Source organism: Ambystoma mexicanum, chromosome 5q, assembly GCF_040938575.1.
Source record: "Ambystoma mexicanum isolate Mex_15411 chromosome 5q, UKY_AmexF1_1, whole genome shotgun sequence".
Lineage (NCBI taxonomy): Eukaryota > Metazoa > Chordata > Amphibia > Caudata > Ambystomatidae > Ambystoma > Ambystoma mexicanum.
Window position 1 is genome coordinate 1,088,880,017 of NC_090933.1, and position 20,040 is coordinate 1,088,900,056.

The following is a 20,040-nucleotide window of genomic DNA, read 5'->3' on the forward strand; positions in this document are numbered from 1 at the left end:
GAGGTGTTCCGGAGGGATATATTAAAATGGGGTTGTTTAACACTGGGGCTCTGGGCGAAAATCAATGCCATCAAAATGGTTCTTTTGCCAAAAGTGCTCTACATTGTCCAATCTATCCCTTTGAAATTCACCAAGAAGGTCATTGGCAGTATTGATAAGGTCTTTCAGCAGTTCCTTTGGGGGGTAGGCAATAGACCTAAGATGCCTAAGTACATTTTAATGCGCCCTCTGAAGGAAGGGGGTTTTCGGTATCCTAATCTACTGAATTATTGCGCTCAGTTTGTTCTAAAGAAGTTTATGTTCTACTTTTCCGACATTGGTAAGGATTTGCCCTACTGGCAGATTATGGAGAGTGAGCAATTTTCGCCTTATGCTTTACGTGACATGTACTCAATGTTTAAGATGCCAAAATCTACTGTGAGATTGGGCCCTACAAACCTTTATGGCTGCCAGAGGGGAAACCATCTGGATACACTAGGATGCATCTCTATGTCATAATCAGTGGCTTCAAACAGCGAATAAGACCTTATGCTGGCAAAGCTGGGTCAAAAAAGGCATTTTTACGATACGTGATGTCTGGGAAGTGACCGTATGATCTCCTTCGAATGCCTCAGATAATCTTTCAGGATTGGGGGTAGGGAACATGCAACTTTGTAGAGACCTGAAGTTTCTTTGAACTGAACAGCTGGGAATGTTAGGGGATCCAATGAGAGAGAGACCCACGGTCTGTGAGGTTATCCATTCTCTTCCATGTACAGTGTACAACATACATGAAACTAATGCCGATGGACAACTTGCCTGTAGAATCATGGGAAAAACTATGTCGGGCTTGGGTGGAGGAGCTTGGTATGGATATTTTTAATGAGGAATGGGAAAGCCTGCTTCGTATAGGCGTGCAGTCAAAGATGGATCTAGGACTAAGTTATATTAGACAGAGAATCCTTTGTAGATTGTATTGGACCTCTGCTCGAATGGCCAAGCTAGGATAGTTGGACAATGTTATCTGTTGGGGCTGTGGTCTTAATGGGGACACCTTGCTTCATATGCTATGGACATGCTCAAGGTTGTCTACCTGTTGGAGTGATATCTTGAATAGTTTAGACATTATGCTGAGAGACTCACTACCACGAACATCTTACTCGATGATTTTATTATCGAGCAGAGAGAGAGGAGACATGGCTAGTGTGAGAACAGAATGGATAAATAGGGTATTGGTAGAAGCAGCTAAACAAATATTAAAAGTCTGTAAATCAAGGAAAAAGCCGGCGGTAGATGATTGGATGGTAGATGTCCGCACCTTGTCTGACTATGAGAAAATAATGTTAACGAAACAGAAGCGAGAGGAGCATTATCTTAGAATTTTGGGTTCTTTCAATGAATTATACAGCTGATGTTTATTAGCCGCATGCAGTATTTTCTGAATGTGATAGATGGGGGTTATTGTGATTCTATTTGATGTTGTGTGTTGAGTTTGTTGTTGTTGGACGTTTGAATTTCTACTGTAGAATAGAGGTTTGTTGTAGTGCATTAAGGTTTTGAATTTGTGAATTTTAGTTATGTTAGGATTGGTTAATTAGCTACTATATGTATTTTACAATTTGAATGCATATCTCTCGTGTAATGGATAAGTACATGTCACCTTTCTTTTGTATGTTTTATTTTCCAATGATAAATAAAGTGATCAAAAAAAGAAATTGAAGGAAGCTGGGATAATAGAATCGGCCGGGAGTGTCGAATGGGTGTGTGTTGGTGAAGAAAGCCAGTGGGGAGTTATGGCTGTGTGTGGACCTAAGAGAGTTGAATAAATGTGTTGTAGCAGAAAGACATCCTCTCCCAAATATGTTGGAACAGTTTGCAATGATAGGTAAGGCTACATTTTTCTCAAAGCTGGATATGGCATCTGCATATCATCAGATACGGTTGGATGAAATGTCTAAGAAATTGGCAGTTTTCATCACCCACAAGGGCATATTTCAGTTCTGCAGGATGCCTTTTGGAGTGGTCTCGGCTTCTTCGGTTTTCCAAAAAGTGATAGATAAGTTGTTGAAGGGGCTGCCCGATGTGCATTATTTTCAAAATGGCATCCTGGTATGTGGATACAGTTGGGAAAAGCACGAGGAGAATGTAAAGAAAGTTGTGGACATACTAGAACAGAAAGGGATAACACACGTTGAGAGCAGAAAAGTGTGTGTTCGGCAAGGAGGTGGTGGAATACCTGGGACATGAACTATCAGGTGAAGGGTTGATGCAGAGGAAAGATTTAGTGGATGTGATCAAAAAGATAAGATCACCTGAAGGGAAGGGAGAGTTGAGATCCTTCCTAGGAATTATTGAATTTTATCAGAAATGTTTGTGCAACTTTGCAGACAAGATTGTGCAAATTAGGAGTTTACTCAAGAAGGGTGTTGAGTTTGTGTGGGATGCAGATTGTGAGAGCAAATTTCAAACAATAAAAGGGAAAATTGGCATGGTAAGGTCTTTGGCCATGTTCGACACTAGGAGGAGGAGTGTCATTTCCATTGATGCCAGCGACTCAGGAATTGCAGCTGTTTTGACGCAAGTTGAGGAGGATGGTCAAGAACTGATTGTGACACATGCCTCGAGGATGTTAAGAGGGGCGGAAAGAAATTATTCTGTGTTGGAGAAGGAGGCTCTAGCTTGTCACTGGGGCGTGGAAATGTTCACAATTGTGTGCGGGGAGCAGAATTTATTATCAGGACTGACCATAGGTCATTGAAAGTACTTTTTGAAAAGAATGGTCTTGAAAAGGTATCTAGGACAGTGGCTTGCTGGTGTTACGCTCACCTGGTATCCACGGGGGTGCCACACAATACTGAATGGAGGCTTTGCACTATCCCGGACCCTTCTCTGCTTGATTATGTGCCAGATGTTGGGTAGCGCCTATAACAGGAGAATGGAGGGTTAAGATACTGGGCCTGTGATGGGTGGGCTCCCACCTCCCTCTGATCTAATTTCCCTCCCTTGGGGGTTATTTCTGACCTTCGGTTTTTGTGCGTTGAACTCTCTGTCCTGTGTCTCTGTGCAGGGGCGCGTGGTAGGTGTGGGCGTTCCATTGGACCTAGTTGCTTCACTGGTCCGTGTGCCCTTATGTCGGGTCCAGACCGGCTGTGTCTCCGACTCTGCTTGTTGTGTTCAGGTGAGTTATAGTGTCTTTCAGTCTCTACTCTGGCTCTTTCTCCTCCCTTCATTTTGTCTGTCTTCTCGGCGTTACTTTTCTCCACTATGCTATTTCTCTAATAATGTATTTTTGTTTCCACAGGGGTGGTTGCGATTTCAGAGCTTGCAACACCAGATGGCAGAGACTATGGTAAGTTGTTGATGCGCGGAGCCTGCACTGTTTATTATTAGAGTTAGTTGCTAACCTGTATTCTCTTCTCTTCTTTGTGCAGGTTGCGGTGATGTTCCGGAGTGGTGAGCGATCGAAGCGCGGAACTGCTTGCCCAGGTAAGTGCTTTATTAATGCAGTCCTTGTTTCTTCACCCTTACAGGTTGCAGTGATGTTCCGGAGTGATGAGCGAGCGAAGCACGGACTGATGTCAGGATCCACTGCTTGCCCAGGTAAGAGCTGTTATTAATGCTGTCCTTGTTTCTTCTTCACCTTTGCAGGTTGCGGTGAAATCCAGAGACGGGCGAGGCAAACGAAGTGCAGGATGGATTCAGGATCTGCTGCTCACTCAGGTAAGTGTACTTGCTTGTTAATCCTGTTCTTGTTCTTCCAGGTTGGTGATGAAATTCGGATCGGTGGCTTCAGGATTGGGCCGCGGGAGAAGCAGATAAGGAGGAGCTGGACACAGTGAGCGTTACGCGCAGGAGTGCAGAATAACGCGAAGCGTATATTCCAGTTTGGGCGTGGCTTTTAAAGCCAGCCACACCTGAAGGTCCGACCACACCCAAAACACTGGTCTGCATAGCTCTGTTCTAGGAACTGAGCTGTGTAACAGACCTCCATGTTGGATTAAAGTCCAAAGCTGGTACTTGCCCTATTCCTGATAACGAGCCTGGCGCCAAAGGCGCCAGGACTGACTCCATGTATTCATATGATGGAGTTTAAAGGCCCTTGGGACACTGTGAAGGGCTGTAGCCCCACTGATGCCAGGGGGCTGTTAAACCTGAGGGGGTTAGGAGCATGGATCGTGACAGCACTCCACCCTCACAGTATTTTCTCCGTCTGACCCTGGTTTGGTCAGATGGTTCCGATGAAAACGTCTTACCAAACGTGGCGCATGGATGTGCTTGCTAGCCTCCCATGTCATTTCTTGAGGGCTGTATCCTTTCCAGTCCACTAAATAATATAACTTGGACCTGGTGAGTTTTGAACCTAGTATGTCTCTGACTTCAAATTCGGGTTCTCCGTTAACCAATACCGGATTTGGTGGTGCCTTGACCCGAGTTCCAGGCTGAACAGGATTTAGGAGTGATACGTGGAATACGGGATGGATCTGCATGTTTGGTGGTAAAGCTAGTTTTACCGCCACAGGGTTTATAATAGCTTTGATGGTATAGGGACCTAGGTACCTGGGACAAAATGTTTGAGTTCCTCTTATGGGCACATGTCGAGATGCCAACCAGACTTCATCTCCAACTTGGTATTCTGGGGCTTTACTTCGGTGTTGGTAGAGAATCTTTTCTGTCTTTCTTTGGCTTGGATCAAGTGTTCTGCTGCCCTTTTGGAGGCCTGAGTGATGGTTGTATGTAAGGTTTTTACCACAGGCATTTCCAAGGCCATGGGGGAATCCAACTCGGAAGTACGTGGATGCCTTCCATTCACGGTATAGAATGGACTCTGTCCGGTGCTGGTGTGTGGCGAGTTGTTGTAGGCATATTTGGCTATCCACAGCACATCCTTCAAACTTCCTTCCCCTTGATGTAGCATGCACCTTAGGTATTGCTCTAGTGTTTGATTCGTCTGCTCCGTTTGGCCATCAGTTTGGGGATGGTGACTAGTGGATAGACGGATATCGATTTTGGCAATTGCACAATTTTTTCTCCAGAAGCTAGACACAAACTGACTACCTCGATCTGAAATCAGGACGGAGGGGAAACCATGTAATAGTACGATTTGCTCTAAAAATATCTTTGCCAGACTATATGCGTTTGGTAGACCCTTAAGCGGATTGAAATGGGCCATTTTAGAGAATAGGTCAAATACCACCAAGATAGTGTTGAATCCTTGGCAAGGAGGTAGATCTGTGATGAAATCGAGGGAGAGTGTATGCCAAGGTGCAGGTGGAATTTCCAGGGGTTGAAGAAACACACAGGTCTTTGTTTCTGGGATTTATTCTGTGCACGAATGCCACATGTCAGAACAAACTGTGTGATGTCCTTTCGCCAGGTCGGCCACCAATAATTTCTTTTCACCTTAGCTAGGGTCTTGGCAATTCCTGGATGTCCTATCAGGGAGTCGTGATAACCAGAAATTACTTGTTCTTGTAACGCCTTACTCGGTAGATATAAACGCCCTCTGAAATATGGGAGTTGGTCCTTTGTTGTGTGATGTTCACTTTCAGTGGTCCAGTCTTGTAAAGCCTCAGTGTTCATTAGGAGCTGAATTTCTTTTTGGAGTTCGTCCAGAGATAACGTTGTTGTAAGCCCTAGTAGTCTTTCACCCAGAATAATGGCTACAGGGTCTGGGGTTGAATATGCGTTCTCATCAATACCCATGCGGGACAGGGCATCGGCCTTTCCGTTCTGGACTCCAGGTCGGTACGTGATTATGTAATCATATTCTGCGAAGAATAAGTCCCATCAGAGTTGACAGGATGATTTAGCCTTTGCCGTCGTGAGGTATTGTAGGTTGCGATAATCGGTGATTACTGTGATGTTATGTCTGGCGCATAAGAGGTAATGCTGCCAAGCCTTAGAGGCTGCCTTAATCACTAGGAGTTCCTTACCTGTTATAGCATAGTTAAGTTCGGGTGTAGAAAATGTACGCGACCAAAAGGCCACGGGATGTAACTGGCCGATTTTGTGATCTCTTTGGGAAAGAACAGCCCCCATTGCCATGCTGGAGGTGTCTGTTTCCACTACATACGGGAGATCTGTATGGGGGTGTCACAACACCGGGGCTGAGGTAAACCTTTTCTTGATTTCCTGAAAGGCCTTTTCCGCTTCTTCTGTCCATTGGAAATGTGTGTTGTTTTTTCATAATAAAGAAGTGATCGGGTGTACAATCTGGGAGAAACCCGGAATAAATCGGCGATAAAGGTTTGCAAAGCCGAGCATGCTCTGGACACCTTTGGCTGATGATGGTGATAGCCAGTTAAGGATGGCATCTACTTTGTGCATATCCATCCGGTCGCCTTTGGGAGTGAGTACAAAACCAAAGAACTCGACTTCGGTGACATGGAAGGAGCATTTTCAAGTTTGGCATATAGCTGGTGCTGTCAGAGTTTTGCAAGGACGGAGCGAACGTGCCTGACATGATCCTGTTTAGAAGAGGAGTAGACCAAGATATCGTCGATGTCAACTAGGGCACATACGTCGATCAACTCCCGCAGTATGTTGTTCATGAAGTACTGGAACACAGCGGGAGCGTTGCAAAGCCCAAAGGGCATCACCTGATATTCGTACAGCCCATACTTGGTGCAAAAAGTGGTCTTCCATTCATCTCCTTTCTTTACACGCATGAGATGGTATGCCCAGCTGGGGTCCAATTTGGTGTAAATTTGGGCATCTTTGACTTGGTCCAGCAGTTCTGGGACAAGGGGTAGAGGATAGCGTTTTTTTACTGTTACCTGATGTAGTGAACGGTAGTCGATGCACGTTCTCAAGTCCCCCTCCTTCTTGGCTACGAAGAATAGGGGTTAGGCTGCCGGGGACTTGGACGGGCGGATAAAACCGTTTGCCAGGTATTGGTCCAGATGGGATTTCAAATGGAGATTTTCAGGTTTGGTGAGAGCATAAATTCGACTACATGGGATTTATACACCAGGTACGAGGTTGATCTGACAGTCATATGGCCTGTGAGGGGGTAGGGTATTGGCCTGTTCTTTCTGGAAAACGTCTTGGAAATCTTGGTATTCGCTTGGTAGCATACTCGTTACACCTAGTACCACCACCTCTTTACCTTGGACAGATGTCTTTGGGTCTGACAATGGCATTTCAACTTGGTAGCACGCGTGAGCACACTTGTTGGAGAAGGCCAATTTTTTTCAAGCCAGTCAATATTAGGATTGTGAGCCACCAACCTCAGCATCCCTAGAATCACCTGGAACTGAGGGGCCTTGATAAGGTTGAAGGCAATGGCTTCCTGATGTTCATCTTGGCACAGAAGGGTCAGTTCCGCTGTGCATTATGTTACAGGACCAGAATCTATCTCCGTGCCGTCAACAGTGATTACCTTCTCAGTTGTCGTTTTCTGACAGAGGGGAAGCCCCATCCTTGTTGCCAGGCCTTGGTCTATATAGTTACCAACGGCTCCGCGGTCTATGTATGCCTCCACAGCATGCATCCGAGACGGTTGTTGGTGACTGATCAAAATCACAGGCAGGGCAAGGTGCGAGGTCTGTGGCTCCTTCCTTTCGCTTGACAAACGGACCTCTAGGCTTGCCGGGCCTGGAAGTTTTTCGACTCTTTTTCTCCTCCTTCTTTCTCTGTAGCTCCAACTGTTCTCCTAGGAGGTTTTACTGGACATTCCCTGAGGAAGTGACCTGATTTCCTGCAGTACAGGAATAATTGCTGTTGTCTCCTTTTGTCTCTTTCGGCCTTGGTTAATAGACCCCATACCCCCGACTTGCATGGGTTCCGAAGAGTTCTCTGATGAACGTGGAATGTTCTCCTTTGAGCGTATATACAAAGTACGATTGTCCGTTCTGGCTAGTTCCGTTTTTTCGATCTTGCAGCCTGTGGTCTAGCTGCACAACTAGGTTGATGAACTCGGCACAGCCTTTTGGCAGGTTTACCGCCTGGGTTAGGACATCCTTCAGTTCCCCCCATAGACCTTGATGGAATAACGTGGTTCGTTTCTCCTCAGGCCCACCCAGTTTCAATAATGAGTCTGTTAAAAGTGGCGATCTATGTTAACAAATCTTGGCTGCCTTGGTAGAGAGACAGGAGTTCATTATCCAGGGCTTGGTCCTGGGTGTGTCAGGCGAACAGCTTCTCCATCTCCTGTTGAAACCCTCTGAAATCCTGCAGGAGTGGGTCATCCTGGCTCACTAACGGTATGGACCAGTCCGCGGCACTGCAACTCAGGTATGACAGTACAAATGCAACCCGCGACTGATCTCCGGGTCTGCAAAGAAAATGGAGGCGGCACTGGTTCATGAACACTGCATATCTTTTTGGGTCCCCAGTAAAATATTCTGGTGGGACCAGAGGAACTGCCCCAGTGAGGATCACCTGCACTGGATTGATGGATGTGGCCGAAACCGGCAGAATACTTACTGACAATGGAGCCTGCCCAGCCTGTGTTTGGAGTCATTGTCTGGCTAATTCATCGGTGCGATCCTTGGTGACAATCCACTCCGTTCTGAGGGCATTGGTTTCTTGCTGGGTGGAGAGCACCTCTGCCCGTAATTCCCCCAGTAACTGGGCTAGTTGGTCAGTCTCTGACGTTTCCATGACGCTCAGGTGGATGTTTAATTGAGGCTTTGCTTTCTGTTACGCTCACCTGCTATCCACAGGGGCGCCACACGATACTGGATGGAAGCTGTGCGCTATCCCGGACCCTTCTCTGCTTGGTTATGTGCCAGACGTTGGGTAGCACCTCTAGCAGGAGAATGGACGGTTAAGATACTGGGCCTGTGATGGGTGGGCTCCCACCTCCTTCTGATCTAAATTCCCTCCCTTGGGGTTATTTCTCACCTTAGGTTTTTGTGCGTTGAACTCTCCGTCCTGCGTCTCTGTGCAGGAGCACGTGGGAGGTGCGGGGGTTCGTTGGACCTAGTAGCTTCACTGGTCCCTGTGCCCTTGTGTCGGGTCCAGACCGGCTGTGACTCCGACTCTGCTTGTTGTATTCTGGTGACTTATAGTGTCTTTCAGTCTCTACTCTGTCTCTTTCTCCTCCCTTCATTTTCTCCATCTTCTCGGAGTTACTTTTCTCCACTATGCTATTTCTCTAATAATGTCTTTTTGTTTCCACAGCGGTGGTTTCGATTTCAGAGCTTGCAGTGCCGGATGGCGGAGACTACAGTAAATTGTTGATGCGCGGAGCGCAGCGCTGTTTATTTTTATAGTTAATTGCTAACCTGTATTCTCTTCTCTTCTTCGTGCAGGTTGCCGTGATGTTCCGTAGTGGTGAGCGATCGAAGCGTGGAACTTCTTGCCCAGGTAAGTGCTTTATTAATGCTGTCCTTGTTTCTTCACCCTTGCAGGTTGCAGTGATGTTCCAGGGTGATGAGCGAGCGAAGCGCGGAGTGATGTCAGGATCCGCTGCTTGACAGGTAAGAGCGGTTATTAATGCTGTGCTTCTTTCTTCTTCACCTTTGCAGGTTACGGTGAAATCCGGAGACGGGCGAGGCAAACGAAGTGCAGGATGGATTCAGGATCTGCTGCTTACTCAGGTAAGTGTATTTGCTTGTTAATGATGTTCTTGTTCTTCCAGGTTAGTGATGGAATTCGGATCGATGGCTTCAGGATCGGGAGAAGCAGAGAAGCAGGAGCTGGACACGGTGAGCGTTACGCTGCAGGAGTGCAGAATAACACGAAGCGTGTATTCCAGTTTGGGCATGGCTTTTATAGTCAGCCACACCTGAAGCCCGACAACACCCAAAACACTGGTCTGCATAGCTCTGTTCTAGGAACTGAGCTGTGTAACAGACCTCCATGTTGGATTAAGGTCCAAAGCTGGTACTTGCCCTATTCCTGTTAACGAGCCTGGCGCCAAAGGCACCAGGACTGACACCATGTACTCTTATGATGGAGTTTAAAGGCCTTTGGAGCCACTGTGAAGGGCTGTAGCCCCACTGCTGCCAGGGGGCTGTTATACCTGAGGGAGTTAGGGGCGTGGATCGTGACAGCTGGGTAGCTAGGATGCAAGGACACAAGTTTGCAATGGAAGTGATCTCGGGTAGAGAAAATGTGTTGGCAGACCAGGTTTCAAGACTTAGTGAGAGTGAGAATGAAGTTAGTGATTGTCATGTGGAGGATGCCATCACTGATGCTGTGTATGTTACGCATGACAGAGTTATCACTTGCAAGGAGTGGGCAAGGGTTTTGAGGGAGGACGAGATCTTAGAGAGAGTTGTGCATTTTGTACAAGGTGGATGGCCAGAAAAAAGTTTATTAAATGGTGAGGAGAGGAATTTATGGGAAGTGAGGGAAGTGAGGTCGGAATTGTGTGTGAAAGGGGATATCTTGTGCAGATGGGATCGAGCAGTTGTTCCCTAGGGCTTGAGGAGGAGGTTGGTGGACATTGCACATGAGGGCCACATAGGTGCATCAAAGACCAAGGGGGTTTTGGGAAGTAGGTATTGGTGGCCTGGGTTCGATTGAGATGTGGAGAGGATAGTGAGGAGGTATATTGAGTGTGATGTCTCGTGTAAGAATGTTGTGGCGGGCCAACAACCGGTGGTGAAGGTTGACACACCCGAGAAGGTGTTGAGTGAAATTGCACTGGATATATTAGGCCCTGTGGATATGGGGAATGGTCGGGGGAAATTCATTATTGTTCTGGTGTATTTGTTTTCATGGCAGAAACGTCGAGTATTTTCTCTGTGACCGTTGCATAGTAATTCCTGTGCAACAGTCACAGAGAAAATACTCGACGTTCGGCGAGGTGGAAATTGGAGAATCAAAGTCTCTGCGCCTGTAAAAAATGCCAATTAAGACACGATCAGGTGAATTACATATTTGATAGATGTAAACAGTACAGGAAACTATTCGGGGAATGAAGGATCCTTTTAGACCAACTAAAGATACGTTTAATTTATTTGAAGACGACATCAAAAAACGCTGTGATATACGTTTTGAGTGGTGTAACTCATCCTACTCTGATAAACGGGAATGATTGAATTCCCTTTTGTGGTCCTGATGAAGGTTACATTACCAAGCGGACGAATGTGTTGAAGTCCAAACAGACATCCTGAAACACGTGTCGACGATTATATCTGTACAATTGTTACATACAGATAGTACCACATGCAAATTAGATGTTATATGTATGGTTTTACGTGATATTGAATGGATGGTAGGATTGATTGTATGTGAGTTGAATTTTGAATAGACTGTTGAATAGACTGTTTTGATTTTGGTATTTTATGGATTTATATTATCTATTTGTGTATGACAATAAAAATTAATTTGAATTCAGATTGTGACATTTATTGGTATTTTAAAAAAAGATAAATGGGACAGTCACTTCTCAACTAGTCAGATCCTTCCAAACATACCAAAGACGTTCCATCCATCAACAATTCTTAGATGGAGTACTTCACCCCATATGTGCTTCGTTAGGTTTATACATTTCAGTTCCCTCTAAGCACCCTTGGTGCTGTCTAATTTACAATGCATCGATCATGTCTCCTGTTCAGTAGTTGGTTTGTTTTATCATTGTAAAGCCTTTCAGCAACACCTACAAGCAATATCACCCTTATGCACTCAAGCAGCCCAATTCGGTAATAGCCACTCCTTTTATAGAAAGGGGACAAATCCCCACTTCACTGCCGACCTCATTGCCGCCACACGGGATCCATCATAACCATCTCTGTTGGCCTTGTAAGCAATCAATGTTCACACGAGAATAGCTTTGTTTACATGTTAATTGTGATTTGTTCTACGGGTGAATTGATAAATTAAAGGTTTTGTGAGAAGGTTACCTGAATCTTTGACATCACTTTGTACGCAGTACCTGCCTTGTACTCTATGAATGTACTTTTAATTAAGCACTAATACTCATTGATGCACACAGGTTGTTACGTTGTTTGTTGGTTGAATGCTTTTATGATGAAATATATTACTATAGAGCAATGTTGTATTTTTATTTGTTTGTGTATGTTTTAATGGAATTTTTATCTGAATAAAAACATTTACTAGTACTACTACTTCCCCTTTTCAAGTACTCTTCAAGTACTGGTGGTCAAGCATTGGGCTGAGAAGCAATGAAGGAATTCTGCCATTTTCTGAGCTGCTCTGAAATATACTTGTCTGAACTGTCCTGAAATTGATTTATTGTGTCATAAGTGAATATTTTTCTAAACATGTTCATATCAGCATCTTTTTAACATGTACGCTCACTCATCAAACATTAACTTGGGAGACCACCTGACTATCTCTAAAGTAGACAAATGATGAGGTTGCTGTTGCTTAGCCCTTTGACTGCTAAATGGAGAGTAAGCACCCATTGGCCGATCGACTATATTAGCGGTAGATACAGTGTGGCAAAAATTAATTTCCAGTTCAAGATCTTTCTTGCTGCCATAGGGAGCAATTGAAGGGCGTCGACAACTGTGGCTGTGAGCAAATATAAACAGTATTTTATTCAATTCATTAGGGAAAATAATTGATAATGAGGATAGATTACAGGCAAACGAACCCTTATAATGTATTGACACACATCATTTTATGGATGTCTAAAATGGTCCTTACCTCTGGCCACATTGGATGACAGAAGCGCAAGTCTTTTGTCAGTTCTTGCTGCCGCCAGTCTTTCCAACTCTTGAACTTCTTCCTCGATAGGTGGATTTCTTTAAATTCTTCCACCAGCTGATATATCGTAAGGCCCAATGCGATCGCAATTACTACGATTCTCCAAGCATCCTAAATTTAGAAATGATGAAAAAGAAAAATCAGGGAATGCTTGAGTCAGTGGTTTCCAACTGCCATTGAGAGCTGCCCAAAGTGTGGCTTGTGAAAGTTGGGTTGAAGATGGTTGAATCCTGGCAGAGGGATTAGAAAAGATCAGCTTTATTACGAAAAAATGAGTTGCGCCAACAGGTGTCCAACCGGTTTTTATATCCATAACCCTGGCGTTCGAGTGCCTTGGGCCTCAGTGAAGACAGTGGGATTTTACTGTCAACCCCCGAACCCATGGGTTAAAGCCAGGGTAGCCGGCGACTGCCCGGGGCATCATTACCCCACTGCCATGTCAGCTCAGGCGAGTCTTTCCAGGTCTTTCCTGAGCTGGCGTGGTGGGAGAAGGTGCGGCAGGCGCCCTATTGAAATTAAATGTGTCCTGCTCTTGGGAGCGGAGCGCATTTAATAACAACAGGGCGCTGTGGCACCTATTGAAAATCTTGATCCCCCCATGTATGATTACAGGTGCGCGGGGGGAGGGGAAGGGTGCCACATTTTATTTTGCTGTCTGCGGAGCTGCGAATTCTTCAGCTGGCCCTGGTTATAGCTATTAGCACCCAGGGTTTTCGCGCAGGCTGGTAGTACTTTTTGGATGCATTTTTCTTTCCAGTGGAAATTGTGTTTTTCCCTTTTAGGGGCACCGAAATCCCTTAAAAAGAGAAAAAAAAACAGGGAAGGAACGTTTGTGAAATAGAAAAGGAACAGTGTGCCTTTTCTATTTCTGTGAACAATAGGCAGGCAAGATGGATGCACAGGAGAGAATGTGCGGGGGGAGTGGAAAACAAGATCAGGGAAAGCTGTGGGGGGTGGGGGGAGGAGGTGAAGGGAATGGATGTGGCCCGGTGCAGCGCCTGGAGCTGTGAGCCATGGAAGACCTGAGGGCGAGCTGCAGGTGACCAAGAGAATGCAGGCGGTTATTGGTGGATTCTGCTCGCGATCCTGGCAACCTGACTGGCGGGACACTCTCCCCAGCAGCTAATGGGAGATCACTTAGCTATGGGCATAGGGATTGGAATCTTATTTTTAAAAAGTGTAATTATAGCACGAGGGCACATTTCTCAGGGATGGAAACCGAGGACTTCAGCCGACCGGGCCTACTGGTTGAAGAGCTTTTTGGAAGATTTCCATTTAGAAACAGGATACTTACCAATCAAGGCTGGGTAAATCTATTCAATCCAATTTGGAGTACGTTCCAGCATTCCTTAGAGTCCTAGATGCTTGATTGTTGACATTATTGTAAAAGATTTGGTAATATATGGCTTAATGAGAATGTAAAAGTGACTTGGTATTTTCCATTAATTTTTTTCTGCAAAGAAGGGAGTGCCAAATCCAGTTCGTTTCCAGGTTTCAGACAACAATGCCGCACTATTTGAATCTTTACAACTTCCTGGTTCTATATATGGATGTCAGAAAACCAACACTCATGCCGTTTATTGGGTTGGGCGAAGTGGGTGGTAGCAAAGATTTCAGGTACTTTGAGGTGGCAGGATCAGCTGTTCGATGCCACCGCTTGCATATGTAATGTAACAAGATCTATAGAGCGCAAAGGTCCAGAGGCATGTAGGCACTAAGCGAACACCAGCTGAAATACAGAGTGGCACTGAACAGAGAAAAGACAAAAAGACACATTATATTTAAAAAGGTACGTTTTAAAAAAAAATGTCCAGAATCTTAAAAGGTCGCTTATCTCCCATAGCTGCCCGGGAAGAGAGTTCCAGAATCCTCAACACCCCCACCCTAGCACGGTGGAACCGTGGAACAATCGAAAGATTCTGAGAAGCAGACTGAGATTCCTTGTGGGGGCATAAGTGATCAATTTGCCCCTGCATGAAGATAAGCATGGTGAGCAGTGCAGAAAATATTCAATTTCACGCGACTGCTAACCGGGAGCCAGTGCACCTGCTGAAGGAGGTCCTCTGAGTAAACCAGCGATGAGCATTTGGCAATAGCCGCAGCCTCTGAATTAGAAAAGCTGGTTGGCCCAGATAGATGCCGTTGCAAAAGTCAATTGATCCTAAAATGGAGGTTGCTACAACTTTTACTCGAGAGTCTGGCAGAAGGAAGTGTTTTTTTCAGGATTTTTAACGTGAGAAATCCTGATTTATACCTAACACATTTCCCCTCTTGGATGCATGTGGGAGCTTATGTAACTCCAACTCGCAACCACCAAATGGGCCACCAATTGTGCACACTTATTTGCAAAACAAACCAGTGAGGACGCAGTAGGTCTATACACTACTAAGAAAAGGTAGACGTTTGCAGTGTACTTTGTAGCGTAATTAGGGAGTGTTTCACAGGGCAGATTTGGCTGAATATAACTGAAGGTCATTTTAGAGATGCACAGTATATCAATGCCAAGCCTCCCTCTCCAGTCTCGGAAGGATAGCTCAGGGGCAACGTGCTCGCCTTGGAAGCAAGATGATGCAGAACAACACAGGTTTGATCCCCGGGTCCGCGATTAGAAACCTCTGGGTATTAAGCGCGTTATAAATAACCAATTATAACCCACCACATTATTATTATTATAACAGTGGCAGATGATCTGTCACAGCAGAGAATATTGTAGTTAGGGGGAAGCATTTGTACAATATCAGGTTCCGAGTGGGAGGAAAACCAGGTTGTGGTTATACGTAGCATGTCTGGACCAAAGTCCTCCATCAGAGTGAACATCTCCTGGCGATGTGCCCCTGCTGACTTGGCGCTAATAAGCAAGCTTGTGAGAGAGAATATTAAACTCTTCTCAGTTAACCCTTGCGGTTGGACATTGGGTCTGGCGCTGAGATCAGCCTCAGTAGGACACTCAGCTCGTCTTGCTCCAAAGGGGGAAGTTGTTACAAAGCCACATGGAAGCCTGGCCTCAGCAGGTAAAAATCCTAGGCGTTCATCCTGGGAGTACTGCAATGTTGCATGCACCACTGGTGGTCTGGCCAGTGAATAAGAAAGTACAATCAAGATCCTGGCATGCAGCCAAAGCCCAAGGCCCGTACAGGTCGCGGGCGGGCACAGTCGGGCTTGCCTTACGCCGACAGCGCGCCCAAGGCACCCATCTGGTGCGGGCTGTCCTACCAGCACATGTGTGCTGTGAGGGAGGAAGTGGAGGAGATGCAGAAAGCCGTATCAGTGTAAAACTTGCAGACAGACCGCCTGTCACAATAAGGCAACAAATAACTAACATGCCGTGAACATGAAATGAAATCAATACGTTTCCTAAAATAGTATAATCGGCCCCAAAGCAGCTTAAACAGTATCATTTCACAATTTAAGATGAGCGGGACCCCACAATTTCAGGTTAGGATTCAGCAATCAAGCTAATAAGCGAGTGGGCTATTAAGCGCTGTCTCACTGTGTTCTCACACCAATTATGAGCTCTGTTCCGGTTTCTGTTTTTTTTGGGAAAGAAACAGGATGACATAGTCTGTCAAATATGTTCATAAGTTTAGTTGGCCGTCCATTCATAAAAAGCGTCATACTGGGTAAAATGAGGACTGCAAGATGACCTTATTATGAATTTTCTGTCACTGTGTAACTTTAAGTTTCCATAGAATAATCCAGAGAGGAATTGTTTAGGCTCCCATTTACACATATATTTACAATCTAGAGCTAGAGAGATATACCCCTATGGGCCCAATTCATGGAATTAATTGTGCGGTAAATAGGGACTTTGCACGCCAAACTGCGTGCAAAATCCTGTTTGTCGATTCATGGAATCGACTGCTCCGCACTTTTTCGTATTTTGTGAGGACTTTGTGCAGGCTCGGCACATCTCTGTGACTGGCCGAGTGCCTTGCACGAGACACCACGCAGAGCATGGGCGTGGCTTGCGCAGAGGGCAGGGAAGGGGGTGGAACTCAGAAAATGAGGAAGAACAAGGTAAAATGTGGGCGTTACGAGGGAGGGCCCGTAGGCAGTCCATTGCACGCCCAGTATTGCACTTAACGATATGTATTCATGGATACGAGAGCGCAACTTCTCGGGGGGTAAATGGCCACGCAAAGCACTCATTCCATCCACCGCCCGGAGGCAGGCGTACAGACAATTGCACATCGGATTCTCTGCACAGAGGTAAAATCGGGTGTCAGATTTAGGGGTGCGTGTACCCTGCCAGACTTCTGAACTTACTTAGGAGAGCGCGTACGCAGTTCAGCGGGGTGCAGGAACAGTTTACAGGAGTTTGCACGCAGATTGTCTGAGTTTTAAATGAGTTACTATAAATCATATGCATGTCGTTGGGGGCCGGTAATAGTAATGGGGGACCCCGCGGAGAGTCCCCGAGATGCAGGTCTGCTTGCGGGGGAACCCATGTGCTGTTTAAAGGGTGCATGTATTTGCACCCGGGAGCAGGCAAAGGTAGCTGTTTCTGGTTGTTTTTGCTCTGCGTCGGGGCTTGTCAGGGGCATTATGGCTCTGACTTGCGTATTCAGTTACTTTGCAGGAACAATTCCATGAATAAGCAGAGCATACAAAAAAACGTGTGCACGCAGGCTTGTGCAGAGTTGTTCTAGAGGCACAGGCTTTGCGCGATCTCTGCACACTATTTCATGAATCGGGCCTATATGGTCATGTTCCTAAATTGCAGAAAGGATCAAAACCCGGCATTAACACTTCAAAGTGTGTGATCCTTGAGAAATTCTTTAATCTTCCTGTGCCTCAGCTATTACATTGGGGAGTCCATAGAAGAGATGCAATTCACAGTGTGTACTATTCAACCAAGCTTTACTAAACTTACTAGACTACAATTACAATGAGTCGAGGATAGTGAAAATGCGTCCTTTGTTGCATCACAGTCACCAGACAAATAATTTGTTGTTCTTCCATTTCTGTGGGTCATCCTGAGGATTTTAGTAACAGGTTTGTTTGCAAATTGGTGACAGTTTCGGTAAATTACATCTGATAAAACATGTACAATCTTTAATGGTTAAATCAAGGCTATTGACTATAGTTATAGATTCAATTGAGAGAAAAATAATTGCAAAAATAGATTAAGCAACAGCAATAAAGGCACGTGCCTCAGCAAAATACAGGCGATTGTGCTTTAGACAAATAACATGTACATGAGATAATAAAAGTAAATTATGTTGTGCAATAGCAGGACTGCCTGAGGCGTGACAACCGCTCATTCTCCCCTACTAGGTCCACCCTCTCCAACTCTGCCAACATCAAACCTTTCACCTTCGCACCGCTCACTGTCACCGAAGTAGAAAACATCATCCTCAGGATGAAACCATCCAACTGCCAAGGTGACCCGTGCCCAGCTCCCATCATTAAGGACTCCGCCCATGACCTAGCCCCATTCATTACAGCTTCATTAACTCATCCTTTGAAACAGGTATTGTCCCGGACAACCTTAAAGACGCCTGGGTGATCCCGCTACTAAAAAAACCTTCCCTTGACCCAAGCATACCTACGAACTTCCGACCTATTACTACAGTACCATTTCTGCTGAAGATACTGGACCGTGCAGCTTACCTGCAGATCCAAAACTACCTTGAATCAAACAATCTGTTAGGTCTACGGCAATCCGGATTTCGGCCCCGACATGGGACCGAAACGGCTCTATTAGACCTAAAAACCCAGATCGAAGTCCTGAAGGACAAGAATTAGCAATGCTATTACTCCTCGACCTTTCCGCCGCATTTGATTTGGTTAACCACCAGATCCTTTGCAGGCACCTCCTCTCTGCTGCCAACTTCTCTCCCTCCGCAGCGGCCTGGATCAAATCCTTCCTGAGCAACAGATCTATGAGGGTCTTTGCACCTTCCGCTGCCGCAGTTCCCTCCCCTATTCATTGCGGTGTTCCTCAGGGTTCTTGCGTGTCACCTACTCTTTACAATATCTTTACGAAACCACTCTTTGATGTGCTTGATTATCTGGGTGTCTCCTACACCAACTATGCGGACGACACCCAGATACTCATTCCCATCTCTGGTGATTATCTTGCTGACACCAAGGCCCTCAATGACGTCTACATGGTCATCCAAGCCTGGATGGCCCAGCACCAGCTATGTCTGAACGGCGATAAGACGGAGCTACTTATCCTGGGCACATCACAACGCCTGAGCAAACTTGAGCCATCCTATCAGTCATTCATCATAGACGGCAACTCCATACAAGTCTCGAAAGACACTAAAACACTAGGCTTTTACCTGGATTCCACCTTATCCTTGTCAAGACAAACTAATGCAGTCAGGTCCACCTCCGCCTACACGTGCAAACTCATTTCAGCCTGCAGACCATTCCTCACCACCCACAATAGCATCAGACTAGCGAGAACACTTATCATGGCAAAAATAGATTACTGCAGTGCTCTATATTTAGGCACCAGCCAAGAAAACCTCTCCAAACTCCAAACCACCCAGAACAATGCAATTCGAGCGGCCCTGAACATCCCTCGTAACCACCACATCTCAGAAGCCAGAACTAGCCTTAAGTGGTTACCCGTGAAGCAGATAATTTCCCTAAAAACGCTTGCCCTCACGCACAAATGCCTAGCCAACAAGGCTCCGATCTATCTCTGCAGTCGGCTTTCGCGCCACTCCACTGCCCGACCACTAAGAATTGCTCAGACTCACTGCCTTACTATCCCTAGGTTTAAGCTCCAAAAAGCGGGGGGCACTAGCTTCCCTGTCCTAGCCTCCAAACTTTGGAACACCCTCCCCGCTGCCATCAGAGCTGAAGACTCCTTCAAGAATAAAACCAAATCTTAGCTCTTTGACCAGCAATAGTTGTGTTAGACATCTGTCCTACTTACCCAGCCCGCCTGTTCCCCTGCACGATTTCCAGTCTGCTACCTTCCCAACTACCTCAGGGATACTTCCTCTGCGGAGCCTAGGGACACTGTAACATGTGTAATATTTGTAATTATTAAGATTGTTATTATGCTGTATTGGTATACTTTTATTGTAATTTATCTCCCTGTATGTTCTTTTCTTGCAACCCTGTACAAATTGCGCCCTGATGCCCCCGGGCCTGATGGCCTGCGCGTTATAAATAAACAAATACAAATACAATATTGCCTACTTTTCTCTGTCTACTTATTACTTTACTTGCAAGTTAACAAGTTAACAATAGTATTAATATTTAGTGATTTATGTAGCGCTGCATAGACTCCTTTTTCCGAGAAGTGCTTGTAGCGCTATCCGTGCCTCCATTAATCAATCTAGCTTTTGTTTATTTTGCAACGATCGTATAATGTTCAGGGGGTTGCATTGTTGACTTGCAGTACCGGAGCGCATTCTAGTGTTCCCCCTTTGTCTAGAAAGTGCCTTGCAGACACTCCTCCCAGGAGCC

At 45.7% G+C, this 20,040-nt stretch overlaps 1 protein-coding gene across 1 annotated transcript in view; it reads right to left on the reverse strand.

Moving 5' to 3' along the window:
* Nucleotides 1-20,040, reverse strand: part of LOC138498349 (transient receptor potential channel pyrexia-like) — a 738,095-nt gene that overhangs the window by 489,387 nt on the left and 228,668 nt on the right. The window contains exon 10 of the mRNA XM_069622140.1: nucleotides 12,547-12,717. Within this exon, the coding sequence (XP_069478241.1) occupies nucleotides 12,547-12,717 (171 nt within the window). The remainder of the gene's footprint in view (nucleotides 1-12,546; nucleotides 12,718-20,040) is intronic.